This window comes from Cherax quadricarinatus, chromosome 2 (genome assembly GCF_038502225.1).
Source record: "Cherax quadricarinatus isolate ZL_2023a chromosome 2, ASM3850222v1, whole genome shotgun sequence".
Taxonomy (NCBI): domain Eukaryota; kingdom Metazoa; phylum Arthropoda; class Malacostraca; order Decapoda; family Parastacidae; genus Cherax; species Cherax quadricarinatus.
Window position 1 is genome coordinate 76722637 of NC_091293.1, and position 21676 is coordinate 76744312.

Genomic DNA, 21676 nt, shown 5'->3' on the forward strand with positions numbered 1-21676 from the left:
GGTGTGTGTTAGCTGACGACCTCCTGCAGGTGTGTGTCAGCTGATGACCTCCTGCAGGTGTGTGTCAGCTGATGACCTGCTGCAGGAGTGTGTTAGCTGACGACCTGCTGCAGGTGTGTGTCAGTTGATGACCTCCTGCAGGTGTGTGTCAGCTGATGATCTGCTGCAGGAGTGTGTCAGTTGATGACCTGCTGCAGGTGTGTGTCAGCTGATGACCTCCTGCAGGTGTGTGTTAGCTGACGACCTGCTGCAGGTGTTTACCTGGAGTTTACCTGGAGAGAGAGAGTTCCGGGGGTCAACGCCCCCGCGGCCCGGTCTGTGACCAGGCCTCCTGGTGGATCAGAGCCTGATCAACCAGGCTGTTGCTGCTGGCTGCACGCAAACCAATGTACGAGCCACAGCCCGGCTGATCAGGAACTGACTTTAGGTGCTTGTCCAGTGCCAGCTTGAAGACTGCCAGGGGTCTGTTGGTAATCCCCCTTATGTGTGCTGGGAGGCAGTTGAACAGTCTCGGGCCCCTGACACTTATTGTATGGTCTCTTAACGTGCTAGTGACACCCCTGCTTTTCATTGGGGGGATGGTGCATCGACTGCCAAGTCTTTTGCTTTCGTAGTGAGTGATTTTCGTGTGCAAGTTCGGTACTAGTCCCTCTAGGATTTTCCAGGTGTATATAATCATGTATCTCTCCCTCCTGCGTTCCAGGGAATACAGGTTTAGGAACCTCAAGCGCTCCCAATAATTGAGGTGTTTTATCTCCGTTATGCGCGCCGTGAAAGTTCTCTGTACATTTTCTAGGTCGGCAATTTCACCTGCCTTGAAAGGTGCTGTTAGTGTGCAGCAATATTCCAGCCTAGATAGAACAAGTGACCTGAAGAGTGTCATCATGGGCTTGGCCTCCCTAGTTTTGAAGGTTCTCATTATCCATCCTGTCATTTTTCTAGCAGATGCGATTGATACAATGTTATGGTCCTTGAAGGTGAGCTCCTCCGACATGATCACTCCCAGGTCTTTGACGTTGGTGTTTCGCTCTATTTTGTGGCCAGAATTTGTTTTGTACTCTGATGAAGATTTAATTTCCTCATGTTTACCATATCTGAGTAATTGAAATTTCTCATCGTTGAACTTCATATTGTTTTCTGCAGCCCACTGAAAGATTTGGTTGATGTCCGCCTGGAGCTTTGCAGTGTCTGCAATGGAAGACACTGTCATGCAGATTCGGGTGTCATCTGCAAAGGAAGACACGGTGCTGTGGCTGACATCCTTGTCTATGTCGGATATGAGGATGAAGAACAAGATGGGAGCGAGTACTGTGCCTTGTGGAACAGAGCTTTTCACCGTAGCTGCCTCGGACTTTACTCTGTTGACGACTACTCTCTGTGTTCTGTTAGTGAGGAAATTATAGATCCATCGACCGCCTTTTCCTGTTATTCCTTTAGCACGCATTTTGTGCGTATTACGCCATGGTCACACTTGTCGAAGGCTTTTGCAAAGTCTGTATATATTACATCTGCATTCTTTTTGTCTTCTAGTGCATTTAGGACCTTGTCGTAGTGATCCAATAGTTGAGACAGACAGGAGCGACCTGTTCTAAACCCATGTTGCCCTGGGTTGTGTAACTGATGGGTTTCTAGATGGGTGGTGATCTTGCTTCTTAGGACCCTTTCAAAGATTTTTATGATATGGGATGTTAGTGCTATTGGTCTGTAGTTCTTTGCTGTTGCTTTACTGCTCCCTTTGTGGAGTGGGGCTATGTCTGTTGTTTTTAGTAACTGTGGGACGACCCCCGTGTCCATGCTCCCTCTCCATAGGATGGAAAAGGCTCGTGATAGGGGCTTCTTGCAGTTCTTGATGAACACAGAGTTCCATGAGTCTGGCCCTGGGGCAGAGTGCATGGGCATGTCATTTATCGCTTGTTCGAAGTCATTGGGCGTCAGGATAACATCGGATAGGCTTGTGTTAATCAAATTTTGTGGCTCTCTCATAAAAAATTCATTTTGATCTTCGACTCTCAGTCTGGTTAGCGGCTTGCTAAAAACTGAGTCATATTGGGACTTGAGTAGTGTGTCAGTTGATGACCTCCTGCAGGTGTGTGTCAGCTGATGACCTCCTGCAGGTGTGTGTCAGCTGATGACCTGCTGCAGGTGTTTGTCAGCTGATGACCCGCTGCAGGTGTGTGTCAGTTGATGACCTGCTGAAGGTGTGTGTCAGTTGATGACCTGCTGCAGGTGTATGTCAGCTGATGACCTGCTGCAGGTGTGTCAGCTGATGACCTGCTGAAGGTGTGTATCAGGTGACGACCTGCTGCAGGTTTATGTCAAATGACGACCTGCTGCAGGTGTTTACCTGGAGAGTTTCGGGGGTCAACGCCCCCGCGGCTCGGTCTGTGACCAGGCCTCATGGTGGATCAGGGCCTGATCAACCAGGCTTTTACTGCTGACCGCACGCAATCCAACGTACGAACCACAGCCCGGCTGGCCAGGTACTGACTTTAGGAGCTTGTCCAGTGCCTGCTTGAAGACAGTCAGGGGTCTATCGGTAATCCCCCTTATGTATGCTGGGAGGCAGTTGAACAATCTTTGGCCCCTGACATTTATTGTGTTGTCTCTTAACGTGCTAGTGACACCACTGCTTTTCATTGGGAGGATGTTGCACCGTCTGCCAGTCTTTTGCTTTCTAGGATTTTCCAAGTGTATATAATCATGTATCTCTCCCGCCTGCATTCCAGGGAATACAGGTTCAGGAACCTCAAGCGCTCCCAGAAATTGAGGTGTTTTATCTCCGTTATGCGCGCCGTGAAGGTTCTCTACATTTTCTAGGTCAGCAATTTCACCTGCCTTGAAAGGTGCTGTTAGCGTGCAGCAATATTCCAGCCTAGATAGAACAAGCGACCTGAAGAGTGTCATCATGGGCTTGGCCTCCCTAGTTTTGAAGGTTCTCATTATCCATCCTGTCATTTTTCTAGCAGATGCGATTGATACACTGTTATGGTCCTTGAAGGTGAGATCCTCCGACATGATCACTCCCAGGTCTTTGATGTTAGTTTTTCGCTCTATTGTTGGCTGGAATTTGTTTTATACTCTGATGAAATTTTAATTTCCTCATGTTTACCATATCTGAGTAATTGAAATTTCTCATCGTTGAACTTCATATTGTTTTCTGCAGCCCACTGAAAGATTTGGTTGATGTCCGCCTGGAGCCTTGCAGTGTCTGCAATGGAAGACACTGTCATGCAGATTCTGGTCATCTGCAAAGGAAGACACGGTGCTGTGGCTGACATCCTTGTCTATGTCAGATATGAGTATGTGTCAGCTGATGACCTGCTGCAGGTGTGTGTGTCATGTGACGACCTGCTGCAGGTACATGTCAGATGACGACCTGCTGCAGGTGTGTGTCAGCTGATGACCTGCTGCAGGTGTGTGTTAGCTGATGACCTGCTGTCAGTGTGTGTCAGGTGATAACCTGGTGCAGATGTGTGTCAGGTGACCTGCTGTAACTGTGTGTGTGTCAGCTGATGACCTGCTGCAGGGGTATGCCTGGAGAGGGTTTCAGGGGTCAACGCCCCCACGGCCTGGTCTGTGACCAGGCCTCATGGCGGATCAGGGCCTGATCAACCAAGCTGTTGCTGTTGGCTGTTGCTGTGTGTCAGCTGACGACCTGTTGCAGGTGTATGTTAGCTGACAACCTGCTGCAGGTGTGTGTCAGGTGATGACCTGCTGCAGGTGTGTGTCAGGTGACGACCTGCTGCAGGTGTGTGTATGACGACCTGCTGCAGGTGTGCGATCAGTGACGACCTGCTGCAGGTGTGTGTCAGCTGACGACCTTCTACAGGTGTATGTCAGCTGACGACTTGCTGCAGGTGTATGTCAACTGACGACCTGCTGTAGGTGTATGTCAGCTGGCAACCTGCTGCTGGTGTGTGTCAGCTGACGACCTGCTGCAGGTGTATGTCAGTTGACCTGCTGCAGGTGTATGTCAGCTGGCGACCTGCCGCTGGTGTATGTCAGCTGACAACCTGCTGCAGGTGTGTGTCAGGTGACGACCTGCTGCAGGTGTGTGACCGCTGACGACCTGCTGCAGGTGTGCGTTAGCTGACGATCTTCTGCAGGTGTATGTCAGCTGACGACCTGCTGCAGGTGTACGTCAACTGACGACTTGCTGCAGGTATGTCAGTTGACAACCTGCTGCAGGTGTGTGTCAGTTGACAACCTGCTGCAGGTGTGTGTCAGTTGACAACCTGCTGCAGGTGTGTGCCAGTTGACAACCTGCTGCAGGTGTGTGTCAGTTGACAACCTGCTGCAGGTGTGTGCCAGTTGACGACCTGCTGCAGGTGTGTGTCAGCTGACGACCTCCTGACTGACTCAGAAGCCTCAGCCTACCAGTGCCAGGTCTTCGAGCCCACTATAAAAAAACAAAGAATCACAACATAATGTCCTAAGAATAATTTATGATAAAAATTCAATAATTATGTCACTTCAGTAACTCAAGATCCATTAGAACATCAAGAATTTCTAAATTATAATTAAAATAATAAAAAATTAGCTTCTTACTCGGCTAATTGAACCTGAATTACGAGGCAAAACAATAATATTTTGGGCCTTGTTGTTACTGTGAAGTGAGCGAAAAGTTAAGAAATTTTTTAAAATTGCCAACATAAAGGGAACCCAAAGTTCGATATCCGAAGCAATATTATTGACAATTTCAATACCAGAGCAACAAATTTTGAAAAGATGTGCCCAGTTACTAATGCTAAACAGCATTCAACTTTTAGATGTAAAGAATGACGAGGAAACAGGTAGATTTTTAAAACGAAGTCTTATATATCATTTTGAGAAGAACAGTATTTCAAGAAATATAATGATGATAAAACTAGACCATCATGACTGACGAAGCAATTACTGGAGGTCATGTAATGAGGATGTTATTCATATACGTAATATTTAATGCAGAACAAGCCACATGGGGATGGAAATCTTTAGCTCTAGAAGTGAGATCTTTCGCACTCTTGTCCGTCGTCAGGAGCTATGCAATGTTGCAAGACAACAGAACGGGAAATTCTTCTATGCAAGGCAGAAGGAATTAGTGACATGGTTTACCACTGAGGCCTGGTCTCAGACCGAGCCGCGGGGACGCTAACCCCCGAAACCCTCTCCAGGTAAACTCCAGGTAAGGATGCGACCCACAACAGTGACTAACACCCAGGTACCTACTTACTGCTAGGTGAACAAGAACAACAGATGTGAGTTCATTACTAATTACCTTCTGTAAAATAACTTGTAAAGCTATAAATCTAATATAACTAATATTTTAATTCATTTTTAAATATCAGTACGAACTACAAGTAATACTTTGCAACATAATCATCTATATTCGTGTATTACATTATAGATCATGTTGCATTATAGATCATGTTGCATTATAGATCATGTTGCATTATAGATCATGTTGCATTATAGATCATGTTGCATTATAGATCATGTTGCATTACATCTTTAGTTGCAATTTGTGAGGCAACATGGAAGACAACAGGGAAGACAACATGGCAGAAAACCTGATCAACTAAATCTCCAAGGAAATGACAGGTCTGTAGGACTTTTTTCTTCAGTGCCAAACGAGGGAAAGAATTCAGCATTTAAACATGGCTGACCGGCATCCAAACAGCCGCTACTGCCAGACGTACAACTAGCGAAGTGAAATTCTCATCTTTACTGACGTTCATATCTGTACCACCATCATATCACCTGTACCAGTGCTAACGAGAGGGAAACACAGGAGACATCGTCAAATCAACAGTACAAAACTCCAAGGTTATAGGTCGGATATCCCTCAGTGCCAGTCGTGAGAAAGAAGTGAATAGTTAAACAGTCAAGGTTAATGTTTTAGTAGCTGACCTATATTCAGCTGACCAGTGTACAGTGAGAGAATCATAGCAGAAAACGCCAAATATATCTATAAACTCAAGGAAAGTCAGGTTGTAGGTGGCGTTACTCCCCTCAGTGTTTTAAAAATGGCTGAGTCAGCAGAACAGGTCAGGCAGACAACAACACCACACAACCCCCGATAAATGGAACTGAGGGGGATTTGGAAGGATAAAACCAGGGAAAAGTGAGCAGTGAAGAGGGTTTTGAAGAGGAAATTTTACTAGTAATTCAGTGGTGATTGCTAAAGCAGATACTAAGTGTACTAGGGAAAGGAAAAGAGAAATAAATATTATTGTATATGAGTAAAAGAGCGAAGAGTGAAAATGGCAGGCATTAGGGGGGTACAGGCTGCCATAATTATATTTATATTTCTTCTTCAATTCCATGAAGAAAGTAATCAGTCATGGGGGCTGGAAAAGATGAATGGAGTAACAGCGCCCTGGACAGTAAAAGCCCAACAGTTGCCATCCTACCAGAAAAGTAAACCTCACTATCGCCGCAAGGTATGGCACACCGCATACCCAAACAAAAACAATGGCACACAGCTCTTATTGTAGCGCTCTTAAGTGGTGATATCCAAATTAATCCAGGACCTCAAACTATTGTGCAGAGGCAAAACAGACAGATAAATGACGGCAATAATGACGGTCTAGTAGCTAGGGATGATAACCTTAACTCCATATGTAATGCATACATAGGTCAATGTGAGACAATACAGCCATTATTATCTCAAACACTACCAAACAGATGCATACACTGTACTAAAGTACGCATGAAAAACAGAAAAGGCACCTTATGTAAAATGTGTAAGGGGTGGGTGCATGATGGATGTATGTACAATTATAGCAACGGTGCCAGAATTCATTTTGTGTGTAACAAATGCACTTTGGCACAGTTACCCTTTAGCAGTGATGACATTGATTTACCTAATTTTAATACAAATGACCCATTGCCATATATTGATGATTATGATTGTTTTATGAAAACAGGCCTTCACTTTATTCATGTCAATGCAAGATCACTTCTTCCTAAATTGGCAGAGATTAGGATTCTAGCTAACAAAATTAGGGCGTCAGTTATAACCATCTCTGAATCTTGGTTGGATGATACGGTGACTGACGACGAGGTCAAAATAGATGGTTACAATATAAAACGCTTAGATAGGAACAGAAAGGGCGGTGGAGTATGTGCCTACATTAGAAATGACTTAGCTTACAACCCAAGACCTGATTTAAATAACAATAAACTGGAGATTCTATGGTTTGAAGTGCTGCTTCCCAAGACCAAACCCATATTAGTAGGAACTAGTTACCGCCCTCCTACCCAGGACCAGTTCTTAGAAGACTTTTCCAGAGTCTTGTCCGGAGTTGAAAACAATTGCGAGACAATAATACTGGGCGACTTTAATATCTGTTTTCAGCAGCAAAATAACGGGCTATGCAAAAGGTATAAGCAAATTCTAGGATTAAATAGTTACACTCAACTAATTAATACTCCAACCCGGATCACACAGTTCTCAGCCACCCTAATTGACCACATACTTTGTAACCGCTCTGAGAACATTAGTCAGTCAGGCGTCATTACCACAGGTCTTAGTGATCATTTCATCATTTACTGCACCAGGAAAATCACTAGGGATAGGATAGGCCTACACAGGACAATAACAATGAGGTCAACTAGAAACTACAGTAAAGAAACACTGGTAAATAGGCTACACAATTGTGACTGGACAGAGATAACAAGTTGCACGGACGTAAACGATGCCTGGGAAAAATTCAAAACAATGTTCACTACCATCCTTGATAATATTGCACCAGTTAAAGAGGTTAGGATTAAACGAAGAACTGAACCCTGGATGAATACTGAGATATTAGATAATATGAAATTCAGAGACCAGCTGCTAAAAAGATTTAAAGCAAACAGACAGGATATTGCAGCACTAAATGAATTCCAAAGGGTGAGGAACAGAGTACAGAGACTTATAAAAGGAGCAAAGGCAAAGCACTACTGCTCAAAAATTGAAGAGTATAAGCATAACCCCAGAAAGCTCTGGCAACAACTAAAACAGTTGGGGTATAGCCATAAGCCAGTAGATAGGTCTAACATAGTACTCACTATCGATAATGAGGTATGCCACGAAACATCTAAGGTGGCAAATTGCTTTAATTCCTACTACACATCTGTTGCATCAACACTAGTAAGTAAACTACCAGCTGCATCAAATACCTTTAACACAGACTCTGATAAGTTTCAAACATACTATACCAATAAAGGGGTAACCCCAAACAGTTGTCAACTAGTAAGTGTATCTCATGACTTTATTCAAAAAGAACTAAGCAGGTTAAACCCAACTAAGAGCACAGGCCCTGATAACATCCCGTCTAAGTTCCTAAAAGATGGTGCTTCTGAACTGTCAATCCCTATTGCTCACATAATAAATCTATCAATCACCACTAATACAGTACCGGAGGGGTTCAAGGAGGCCAGAGTCACTCCTATCTTCAAGAAAAATAGTAGGTCTGATGTAAGCAACTATAGGCCTGTTAGTATACTCAGTATAATATCTAAAATTCTAGAGAGGGCGGTGTATTCTCAAGTAGTTAAGTACCTTAATGACAACAACATTCTCCATAGCTATCAATCGGGCTTTAGAAGATCCTACTCAACCGACACCTCCCTTATTAATCTGATGGATTACCTGAGAACTGAAATGTCAAAGGGGAACCTCATAGGCATGGTAACCTTAGACCTGCAAAAGGCCTTTGATACTGTCAACCACAATATATTATGTAATAAACTTCAAGCTATTGGTATAGGTTCTGTAGACTGGTTTAAGTCCTACCTTAGCAACAGGAGACAAATAGTCAAAATCAACAAAACAGAATCAGAACCCCTGCGGATAACATGTGGAGTTCCCCAAGGTAGTATTCTGGGTCCCTTATTATTCTTATGTTATGTCAATGATATGCCTATCAGTGTCAAGTGCAAACTCCTACTGTATGCAGATGACAGTGCTCTGTTAGTGTCAGGTAAAGACCCACAAGATATTGCTAATGTTTTAACACTGGAACTGGAGTCCTGCAGCAAATGGTTAGTAGACAACAAACTATCATTACACCTAGGGAAAACTGAAGCCATTCTCTTTGGCACGAAACATAAACTGAGAAGGGTAAATAATTTTAATGTTCAATGTAATGGGGAGCCCATCACTTTGGTTTCATCAGTAAAATATTTGGGAATCCCCTTTGACCCATGCATGTCAGGAGAATTGATAGGGAACAGTGTAGTAAAGAAAGCGAATGCCAAACTGAAGTTCCTGTATAGACAAGCACAGTGTCTACCTACTGAGGCTCGCAGGACCCTATGTCTAGCCCTTATACAATGCCATATGGATTACGCTTGCTCTTCTTGGTACTCTGCCTTGACAAAAAAACTGAAAGATAGACTGCAAATCACCCAGAACAAAATCGTAAGATTCATCCTGGGGCTGGGACCAAGAGAACATGTAGGCCAGGATGAATTACAGCAGTTGGATATGCTAAATGTTGAAGACAGAGTAAAACAACTGAAGCTAAATCATGTTTATAAAATTGCTCACAAACAATGTCCAGAATATCTTGCTGTCAATTTTGTCAAGGTTGGGAACCAAAGCAATCATAGTACTAGGGGGAGAGAGCACAACTTTGTAGTACCCACAGTCAGTGGCCAGGCTTCAAACACCTTTTATTGTACAGCAATAAAGGAATGGAACAGACTACCCGCACATGTCAAAGCCAGTCATAGCGTGAACCAGTTCAAGAAGAGTGCCAAAAGGTGTCTGATGAATGTAGCTACAGAAAGGGAGGGGAATGATTTTCTATTTTTTAGCTAACATACGTGTAAATTTTACCTTATTCCTTGTAATGACCCTCGTATTGTAGATAGTCTTAATGACCCTCGTGTAGTAGATAGTCTTTTTAGTATGATATTAAGATGTTATCTTCATTGTAGAATAATAAGAAAATATTATAACCTTTATACTATAATAATAAGGTAAAAGGACCCCAATGGAAATAAGTCACTCTGTCTGACTTTTTTGGGTTATCCTAGGTTCTCTACACATATGCTGCTATGTATGATAATTCTATGTAACTGTATTTGTGTTTACCTGAATAAACTTACTTACTTACTTACTTACTTACTTAACATATGACAGTGGACCTTAAAATAATTAAAGCTTTATTAAGGAAATATACATATAATTTTCCACGTAGTGATTAAATTTTTCAAATTATTTTCAAGATTCTTGAATATTGTAACGATACTGGTGATAAATTAGGTAGATTTAGGCTAGAATAAAACATGGACAACTGCCTTAAGGACTCACAAATGCGAGCGAGCCACCAGAGTAGCATCACTGGAGGAGTGAACACAGATCACACTAGAACAGAGAAACTACTAACCTGTCTGAACTGCGAGCAGCATCTCATGTTTATTATGGTCGTCGTCGTCGCCCCCAGGAGCGCCGCCCCCCTGCATGGCTGCTCCTGAAAGAAAACGGAACATCAAACACATACAAGGGCTAACTCAAAGGAATCATAATATGCTGCGACACATACAAGGAAAACGAGTCATTAAACCCGCACACAAGGGTTAACTCAAAGAAATCATGTGATTAAAAAGAAACGTAGGTTTGTCATATTTATAAAGAAAATGGCATTTCAAACACACGAAAAAGGGAACACTAAAATAAATCATATGACATAACATAATAATAATATCCTTATTTCTACAAATACATGTACAACGTATACAGTCCTAGCTGACATCAATGACATACTATTATGTAGAAAACCGCTTGTTATGCTGAGCATTAAAGGGCAAATTAGGTCAGTTTTGTCCCAGGATGCGACCCATATCAGTCGACTAACACCGTGGGACTCCTCCTCCTTGATTCGCAGGTACGCTCCCGGCCCGGGTCTTTTCCAGATGGTGACCCGGCCTGGGTTCCTTGTCTAGGGAGTGTCGTGAGACACCCTAGGACAAAACTGACGTAATTTGCCCGAAATGCTCTGCATAACAAGGGGTTTTCTATATAGTAGTATGTTACTGATGTCAGCTAGGACTGTATACCTTGTACATGAACTTTATTGTTATTATTATTATTATTAAAGATTCGCCGGTATTCTCCCGGCCTTTTCCAAGTGGTGGCCCGGCCTTGGCTCCCTGTCTAGGGAGTGTCTGAGACCTAAGTCTGCCATGGGAGGAGGTACAAGTACCTCCTCATCTTTGGGACCAACTGTCCCCAGGCCTAGCCACAAGCTAGGCCTCTCTGGTCTGCCATCCCCGCCCCCAGGGGGCTAATGGGAATGACAGCCTTGCGAGCTGCAAGCTCGGGCTCAGGCACCTACCCTACCCTAGAAAGGCTGGGCATGATGTCGATGTACATGAACTTGTAGAAATAAAGATTGTTATTAATAGTATTATTATTAGTAGAAGCATTATTATTATTATTATTATTATTATTATTATTATTATTATTATTATTATTATTATTATTATTATTATTATTATTATTATTATTATTATACCTAAATAAACTTACTTAGCTAAACATGTTACAGAGGTAATGAACTATTTGCATGTATATATCTGGTTATAATCATAATGAGTTATTTATTCAGACATGAATTAAAAAACAAAACTATTGCAATATACAAGCGTGTTAAAGGTCACATTTCACCTCTACACCACCAGTCAAGAAACACTTTAATCCCTAAAGTTCATATTAAATTACATTTTCGATAAAGTAATTGTTGTTACTGCACACTAACAGCACCTTTCAAGGCAGGTGAAACAGCTGATCTAGAAAATGTACAGAGAACCTTCACGGCGCGCATAACGGAGATAAAACACCTCAATTACTGGGAGCGCTTGAGGTTTCTAAACCTGTATTCCCTGGAACGCAGGAGGGAGAGATACATGATTATATACACCTGGAAAATCCTAGAGGGACTAGTACCGAACTTGCACACGAAAATCACTCACTGCGAAAGCAAAAGACTTGGCAGACGATGCACCATCCCCCCAATGAAAAGCAGGGGTGTCACTAGCACGTTGAGACAATACAATAAGTGTCAGGGGCCCGAGACTGTTCAACTGCCTCCCAGCATACATAAGGGGGATTACCAACAGATCCCTGGCAGTCTTCAAGCTGGCACTGGACAAGCACCTAAAGTCAGTTCCTGATCAGCCGGGCTGTGGCTCGTGCGTTGGATTGCGAGCAGCCAGCAGTAACAGCCTGGTTGATCAGGCTCTGATCCACCAGGAGGCCTGGTCACAGACCGGGCCGCGGGGGCGTTGACCCCCGGAACTCTCCAGGTAAACTCCAGGTAAACGGGTACACTCGGTATTAAATTAACGGGTCATTATGTGATTAAGACCCGTGACAGAAGACCGTCGTCCTGTCTCCTGACGCAAAAAACAACACTAAACAATGCAGTCAGGATTTCATTCTGGGGAAGGTTGGGGAGCTTAAAAATGATAAGGCGCTGGAAAAAATCGTCTTTAAAAATATATTATTTTCACAATGTATGTAAACTTTATAAAACTGGGGGGGGCTTTATCCCCGGTGCCCGTCTCCCCCCCACTCCCGACACCTGATAAGTGTCAGAGGTCACCGCCTTTTTCTACACCCTCCCTCCTTGTATGAGGTTTGCATTCAAATTCAAATTCAAATTCAAAGTTTATTCTCTATAGGGATTACAATGCTGAGTTTACAGAATTTGGTTATTGTGTGGTTTACATGTAGTAAAATAATGATTACAGAGTGTACCACTAGAACACCTAGCATGGCTAGGCATTTCGGGCAGACTTAGTTTAATTCTTAATTTTAAAATATTACAAATTATGAGGTAAGTTGGTATTATGGCTAAGTGACTAAATACTAGTTTGTGAGTTTAGCAATGTGAATGCTTTTGTTTTGGCACAGTACATAGTTTCAGTACTGGAGTATCACAGGATTCATTATTTTAAGATTGAGATTAATATTTCTGTTTATGGTCAAATGGGTGAGTGAGTGTAAGTGTGAACCACCAGGTGGTATTCGTGTAGTTAGTTGACGGGGTGTATCAGGGAGATAAGATGTTTTCTAATGGTAGTTTTGAAGGTGATGAATGTGTCTGCAGTTCTAGAGTTCTCAGGTAGGGTGTTCCAGATTTTAGGGCCTTTGACATACATTGAATTTTTGTAAAGGTTTAGTCGGACACGGGGAATGTCGTAGAGATGTTGTGTGTCTGGTGTTATGCCTGTGGGTTCTGTCACAACTATCAGGAAAACGTTTTAGGTCAAGGTTGATATTGGAGTTTAAGGTCCTGTAGATGTAGATTGCACAGTAGTAAGTGTGGATGTACTGAACAGGGAGTAAGTTTAGATCTATGAAGAGTGGAGGGGTGTGTTGCCAGGGATGGGATTTAGTGATTATTCTTACTGCAGCTTTTTGTTTGGTTATTATTGGCTTTAGGTGTGTTGCTGCAGTTGATCCCCAAGCACAAATAGCATAGGTGAGGTATGGATAAATAAGTGAGTGGTATAGTGTGAGAAGGGCATTTTGCGGCACGTAGTATCGTATCTTGGAGAGGATCCCAACTGTTTTGGATACTTTTTTGGTTATGTGTTGGATATGGGTGCTGAAATTCAGGTTGTTGTCAAGGTATAGGCCTAGGAATTTGCCCTCATTATGTCTGGTAATTTTTATTATACACTTTGAATCCACGAAGTTGTACTCTAGAGGACTCCGCTGTCTACAGTCTTACACAATTGAAACTCAAGGACTTAAGGAGTATAAGGTGTCAGCTTTATATACTTAGATGCATTTGAGTACAAGGAGTACAGCACATAGTTCTGCTTAAATGGTAAAAATCTAATTATTGATGCATTATCCAGATTCTAGATGAGAGCCGTAACTCTATATGACAACAGCGGCACAACCAGTTGCACAAGTGGGTTGGTGCAGCTGGTGTAGCAATTGTGTGAGAGTGCTGTGTGACTAAGGCATCAATATAACTAAAGGCATGCATAAAAGATTAAAGTCAGTGTATATATGCTGAGAGACAGGCACCTCTTCTAAACTCAGACAATTAATGTGGACAGGATATCATGTGCTATTTGGTGATAGTGCTTTCGTAGTCCACATGCACTTCCTCTAGACTACTGAAGAGTTCAAAGTTTGAATGAGTCTACTACGGTATACAACTTGTGAGGCAGACTATGCTGCGGACAATGCTTTGGTTGGTACTGCCTCGTGGCATCAGTCTTGCTATCGTAAGTTGAATATTTCCCTGGAAGCCAAGGCCTGGTCACCATCTGGAAAAGACCCGGACCGGGTGAGTACCGGCGAATCAAGGAGGAGGTTTACCTGGAGTTTACCTGGAAAGAGTTCCGGGGGTCAACACCCCCGCGACCTGGTCTGTGACCAGGCCTCATGGTGGATCAGGACCTGATCAACCAGGCTGTTACTGCTGGCTGCGTAAGAAAGGAAAACGCCAACAAACTGAAGAGATGATGATACAAATGTCTACTGTCTAGAAGACACCTACTATTGGTAAAGATCTATATAAGTCTACGTGTAGGTGAGTATAATTAGGGATCTTGTCTCTTGAGCTCTACAGAAATAATTAAATATGAAAATATCATTCTGACAAATTCCATATATTATCAACATTCTGTAGAGACCAGTTCTTTAGACAGATAGCTACGGTAAGTCAAACTTGATGATTAACAACAATAAGCGTGTAAGAAAGATACATTTCGCCCACCAGAGACTTCTGAGTTATACTGTTGATGGCATCGTCTGTTGCGGTCACAATCCCTGATGACAAGTTCGGTTTTTTTTTTTTTAGTCTATGAGATATCAATAGGTGTTGCATTGGATTTATATCTGTCTTTAGTGGTTTCGGGAAGATGTATACGCTAATTTGGCATCACTCGTGGCAGTACAGTTGTGTATGACTCACGAAATCGTAATGACACGATTGCAAACAAACCATACCCCGGCCGGGATTGAACCCGCGGTCATAGAGTCTCAAAACTCCAGCCCGTCGCGTTAGCCACTAAACCAGCTAGCCACAATAAGATTCGTCCAACTAGGTATATTTCTACACCATAGGAAGGTTAGCACAGGCACCTCTGTGACCACATTTGTGGTCACAGAGGTGCCTGTGCTAACCTTCCTATGGTGTAGAAATATACCTAGTTGGACGAATCTTATTGTGGCTAGCTGGTCTAGTGGCTAACGCGACGGGCTGGAGTTTTGAGACTCTATGACCGCGGGTTCAATCCCGGCCGGGGTATGGACAGTTGTGTATGTTCTGAGAGGGATGGCTGTGAGGCAGGATGATAACTCGCTCCGTTGTGAAGTGTTGCCTACCTGTGCTGGTCAGCTTGTCTACACTTGTCCTCCAATCAGTGATACCAAAACTGTGTTGCTAAGAGTGATGCCAGAACTGTGTTGCAAAGAGTGATACCAGAACTGTGTTGCTCAGAGTGATACCAGAACTATGTTGCTCAGAGTGATACCAGAACTGTGTTACTAAGAGTGATACCAGAGCTGTGTTACTAAGAGTGATACTAGAACTGTGTTGCTAAGAGTGATACCAGAACTGTGTTACTAAGAGTGATACTAGAACTGTGTTGCTAAGAGTGATACCAGAACTGTGTTGCTAAGAGTGATACCAGAACTGTGTTGCTAAGAGTGATACCAGAACTGTCTTGCTCAGAGTGATACCAGAACTGTCTTGCTCAGAGTGATACCAGAACTATGTTGCTCAGAGTGATACCAGAACTGTGTTGCTAAGAGTGATACCAGAACTGTCTTGCTCAGAGTGATACCAGAACTGTGTTGCTCAGTGATACCAGAACTATGTTGCTAAGAGTGATACCAGAACTCTGTTGCTAAGAGTGATACCAGAACTCTGTTGCTAAGAGTGATACCAGAACTGTGTTGCTAAGAGTGATACCAGAACCGTGTTGCTAAGAGTGATACCAGAACTGTATTGCTAAGAGTGATACCAGAACTGTGTTGCTAAGAGTGATACCAGAACTGTGTTGCTAAGAGTGATACCCGAACTGTGTTGCTAAGAGTGATACCAGAACTGTGTTGCTAAGAGTGATACCAGAATGTGCTACCCATGACAGTGCTTGTACAATGTGCTACCCATGACAGTACTTGTACAATGTGCTACCTGGAGTACTACCATGGTGCTATCCATGCTGTGCTATCCATGACAGTACGTGTACAATGGACTACCCATGACAGTACTTGTACAATGTGCTACCCATGACAGTACTTGTACAATGTGCTACCCATGACAGTACTTGTACAATGTGCCACCCATGACAGTACTTGTACAATGTGCTACCCATGACAGTACTTGTACAATGTGCTACCCATGTCAGTACTTGTACAATGTGCCACCCATGACAGTACTTGTACAATGTGCCACCCATGACAGTACTTGTACAATGTGCCACCCATGACAGTACTTGTACAATGTGCTACCCATGACAGTACTTGTACAATGTGCCACCCATGACAGTACTTGTACAATGTGCTACCCATGACAGTACTTGTACAATGTGCTACCCATGACAGTACTTGTACAATGTGCTACCCATGACAGTACTTGTACAATGTGCTACCCATGACAGTACTTGTACAATGTGCCACCCATGACAGTACTTGTACAATGTGCTACCCATGACAGTACTTGTACAATGTGCTACCCATGTCAGTACTTGTACAATGTGCCACCCATGACAGTACTTGTACAATGTGCTACCCATGACAGTACTTGTACAATGTGCCACCCATGACAGTACTTGTACAATGTGCCACCCATGACAGTACTTGTACAATGTGCCACCCATGACAGTACTTGTACAATGTGCTACCCATGACAGTACTTGTACAATGTGCTACCCATGACAGTACTTGTACAATGTGCTACCCATGACAGTACTTGTACAATGTGCTACCCATGACAGTACTTGTACAATGTGCCACCCATGACAGTACTTGTACAATGTGCTACCCATGACAGTACTTGTACAATGTGCCACCCATGACAGTACTTGTACAATGTGCTACCCATGACAGTACTTGTACAATGTGCTACCATGGCAGCACTTGTACAATGTGCTACCCATGACAGTACTTGTACAATGTGCTAGCCATGACAGTACTTGTACAATGTGCCACCCATGACAGTACTTGTACAATGTCACAATAATCATCAGGTAATGTGACCTTCACAACAGACGTTACTGAAAATCGTCACTCATCGCTACTAACAACACATTAACTCAAAATAAATAGAGTTTGATCATATCCAAAATACTAACACAAAACATTTACCCAAGTAGAGCATAGCCAACATAGTCCATAGTTAGCCCGGGTACCTTCTCCCTCTCCATGCACCTGCTTGCCTGTTGCACCTGATTCCCGCCACTATATCAAATCATTGTCTCTTATTCCATGGGTTGAAATAATGAAGCTTCTGGATGGTCAAACTTATTAACAATATATGTGTTAATAACCACATCCATATCTTACCTTCACACGGATGACTAGAACAAACAGAACTGAAATATCACTCATAAATTAGCAGTTCTTGATAAGGCTGATTTAAAAGACAAGTATGTAGCACCATGCATGTCCGTCACAGTTGATAATGATGGCACCATCTTCAACAAAGTTACACTTCCAAAATATAAGAAGAGAAAACTAAAAGTAATGATTTTGTGAAGATGGTGTTCCGTGTTGAGCTAACAGAAGAGAAGGGAACCCACCTCTTTAAGATATCGGATCTCCATTAGTTATATCACCGTCGGCTCAAAGTGCTTGGGAAAAGCCTTTCCGTTGGTTGTTGGTTGCTTTGTTCATTTTTAAGGTTTGAAGCCTACCGACTGTGCAAGGGTCATTAAGGCCGAATATCACCTGTACATTACCAGTCAAGAGTCCAGTTGTCCCTAAAATACGAATTAACGTAACGTTTAATGTATATACACTGAGAGATATACATCTCCCTCAATAAAACTCCATTACCTTTGATAAGTTCTATGAGTTTTTCTGCTCTCAGAGCCCGGCTTTGGGCCAGGCTTGTCTGGTGCTTCCTGGTCAACCAGGCTGTTGTTGTTGATGGCCCGCAGTCCCACATATCCATCACAGCCTCTTTGATCTGAAGATATTTGTTCAGTTTCCTCTTAAAAACTCGTTTTAAAAATTAACACGAATCAAACAGGATTGCACAAGGAAGTACATGACTGCCACTCGCACAGATGTTTAGCAATGTATTGTGGGAACATAACAAGTGAACAAGCTCTACCGCTCACAGGTTTTGAAAAAGACGTAACATCATTATGACTGAGAGTCTCAAAACCCCAGACCGTCGCGAGTTCTATCCCCGCCCGTGGAATGATCATTTATGTTCTGCCTTAATTTTTTTTTTCACAAATTGACAAACTATGGTAAAAATATCATCAGGCTGAGCATCATCACTCCAAATACATCAATATATATGTATATTATATTAAAAATATATTTAGTTAAACAGTGTTTTGAATGTATGAAACAATGACATCACAATGACGTCAAATTGACATCACAATGACATCAGAATTACATCTCGGTGACATCACATATGACTCACGAAATCGTAATAACACGATTGGGTTCAAACCAGGGTACAGGTGGGGTTAGAACCCATGGTGAGTGAGTCGTAGAACTCCAGGCCAGTACGTAAGCCACTGGTAACAATAAGATTCATCCAACTAAGTATATTTCTATACACCATAGGTAGGTTAGCATGGGCCACCACTGTGACCACAAATAAAAGATTTTACAGGTGAATCTCCCGCCAGCGTATCTGTGGCGAACTTATGTGACATCATAACGACTTCACAGTGACATTACAGACATTATAACGACTTCACAGTGACATTACAGACATTATAACGACTTCACAGTGACATTACAGACATTTAACGACTTCACAGTGACATTACAGACATTATACCGACTTCACAGAGACATCAAAATGACATCATAATGACTTCACAATAACACCAGACGCCATCTGCCAGAAGTTCAAAGAAGTATGTTAAGAACCAGTAGGTATATACAGCCAGCAAATAAACAATGATTGTGTTGTAATAACTCAGAGAATATATATACCTTGTGATATGTCAGGAAAATTCCAGACTTTTCACTATAAGAGAACATAAACTCTGTTTATGTTTGTGGTAATATGATTCTAAGTTCTGGGAATGATTCTAAGTTCTGGGAATGATTCTAAGTTCTGGGAATGATTCTAAGTTCTGGGAATGATTCTAAGTTCTGGGAATGATTCTAAGTTCTGGGAATGATTCTAAGTTCTGGGAATAATTGTAAGTTCTGGGAATGATTCTAAGTTCTGGGAATAATTGTAAGTTCTGGGAATGATTCTAAGTTCTGGTAATGATTCTAAGTTCTGGGAATAATTGTAAGTTCTGGGAATGATTCTAAGTTCTGGGAATAATTGTAAGTTCTGGGAATGATTCTAAGTTCTGGTAATGATTCTAAGTTCTGGGAATGATTCTAAGTTCTGGTAATGATTCTAAGTTCTGGGAATGATTCTAAGTTCTGGGAATGATTCTAAGTTCTGGGAATAATTGTAAGTCCTGGGAATAATTGTAAGTTCTGGGAATACCTGGAGTTTACCTGGAGAGAGTTTCGGGGGTCAACGCCCCCGCGGCCCGGTCTGTGACCAGGCCTCCTGGTGGATCAGCGCCTGATCAACCAGGCTGTTGCTGCTGGCTGCACGCAAACCAACGTACGAGCCACAGCCCGGCTGATCAGGAACTGACTTTAGGTGCTTGTCCAGTGCCAGCTTGAAGACTGCCAGGGGTCTGTTGGTAATCCCCCTTATGTGTGCTGGGAGGCAGTTGAACAGTCTCGGGCCCCTGACACTTATTGTATGGTCTCTTAACGTGCTAGTGACACCCCTGCTTTTCATTGGGGGGATGGTGCATCGTCTGCCAAGTCTTTTGCTTTCGTAGTGAGTGATTTTCGTGTGCAAGTTCGGTACTAGTCCCTCTAGGATTTTCCAGGTGTATATAATCATGTATCTCTCCCTCCTGCGGAATACAGGTTTAGAAACCTCAAGCGCTCCCAGTAATTGAGGTGTTTTATCTCCGTTATGCGCGCCGTGAAAGTTCTCTGTACATTTTCTAGGTCGGCAATTTCACCTGCCTTGAAAGGTGCTGTTAGAGTGCAGCAATATTCCAGCCTAGATAGAACAAGTGACCTGAAGAGTGTCATCATGGGCTTGGCCTCCCTAGTTTTGAAGGTTCTCATTATCCATCCTGTCATTTTTCTAGCAGATGCGATTGATACAATGTTATGGTCCTTGAAGGTGAGATCCTCCGACATAATCACTCCCAGGTCTTTGATGTTGGTGTTTCGCTCTATTTTGTGGCCAGAATTTGTTTTGTACTCTGATGAAGATTTAATTTCCTCATGTTTACCATATCTGAGTAATTGAAATTTCTCATCGTTGAACTTCATATTGTTTTCTGCAGCCCACTGAAAGATTTGGTTGATGTCCGCCTGGAGCCTTGCAGTGTCTGCAATGGAAGACACTGTCATGCAGATTCGGGTGTCATCTGCAAAGGAAGACACGGTGCTGTGGCTGACATCCTTGTCTATGTCGGATATGAGGATGAGGAACAAGATGGGAGCTAGTACTGTGCCTTGTGGAACAGAGCTTTTCACCGTAGCTGCCTCGGACTTTACTCTGTTGACGACTACTCTCTGTGTTCTGTTAGTGAGGAAATTATAGATCCATCGACCGACTTTTCCTGTTATTCCTTTAGCGCGCATTTTGTGCGCTATTACGCCATGGTCACACTTGTCGAAGGCTTTTGCAAAGTCTGTATATATTACATCTGCATTCTTTTTGTCTTCTAGTGCATTTAGGACCTTGTCGTAGTGATCCAGTAGTTGAGACAGACAGGAGCGACCTGTTCTAAACCCATGTTGCCCTGGGTTGTGTAACTGATGGGTTTCTAGATGGGTGGTGATCTTGCTTCTTAGGACCCTTTCAAAGATTTTTATGATATGGGATGTTAGTGCTATTGGTCTGTAGTTCTTTGCTGTTGCTTTACTGCCCCCTTTGTGGAGTGGGGCTATGTCTGTTGTTTTTAGTAACTGAGTCACGACCCCCGTGTCCATGCTCCCTCTCCATAGGATGGAAAAGGCTCGTGATAGGGGCTTCTTGCAGTTCTTGATGAACACAGAGTTCCATGAGTCTGGCCCTGGGGCAGAGTGCATGGGCATGTCATTTATCGCCTGTTCGAAGTCATTTGGCGTCAGGATAACATCGGATAGGCTTGTGTTAATCAAATTTTGTGGCTCTCTCATAAAAAATTCATTTTGATCTTCGACTGTCAGTCTGGTTAGCGGCTTGCTAAAAACTGAGTCATATTGGGACTTGAGTAGCTCACTTATTTCCTTGCTGTCATCTGTGTAGGACCCATCTTGTTTAAGTAGGGGCCCAATACTGGACGTTGTTCTCGATTTTGATTTGGCATAGGAGAAGAAATACTTTGGGTTTCTTTCGATTTCATTTATAGCTTTTAGTTCTTCCCGCGATTCCTGACTCCTAAAGGATTCTTTTAGCTTAAGTTCGATGCTTGCTATTTCTCTGACCAGTGTCTCCCTACGCATTTCAGATATATTGAC

The 21676-nt window shown here is 42.8% G+C and overlaps 1 protein-coding gene across 6 annotated transcripts in view; it reads right to left on the reverse strand.

Annotated features, from left to right (window-relative positions):
• Window positions 1-21676, reverse strand: part of LOC128695902 (transient receptor potential channel pyrexia) — a 325662-nt gene that overhangs the window by 17364 nt on the left and 286622 nt on the right. For all 6 annotated transcript variants that reach the window (XM_070089008.1, XM_070089002.1, XM_070089000.1 and 3 more), the window contains one exon: window positions 10362-10445. In XM_070089008.1, the coding sequence (XP_069945109.1) occupies window positions 10362-10437 (76 nt within the window). In that variant the 5' untranslated portion in view covers window positions 10438-10445. The remainder of the gene's footprint in view (window positions 1-10361; window positions 10446-21676) is intronic.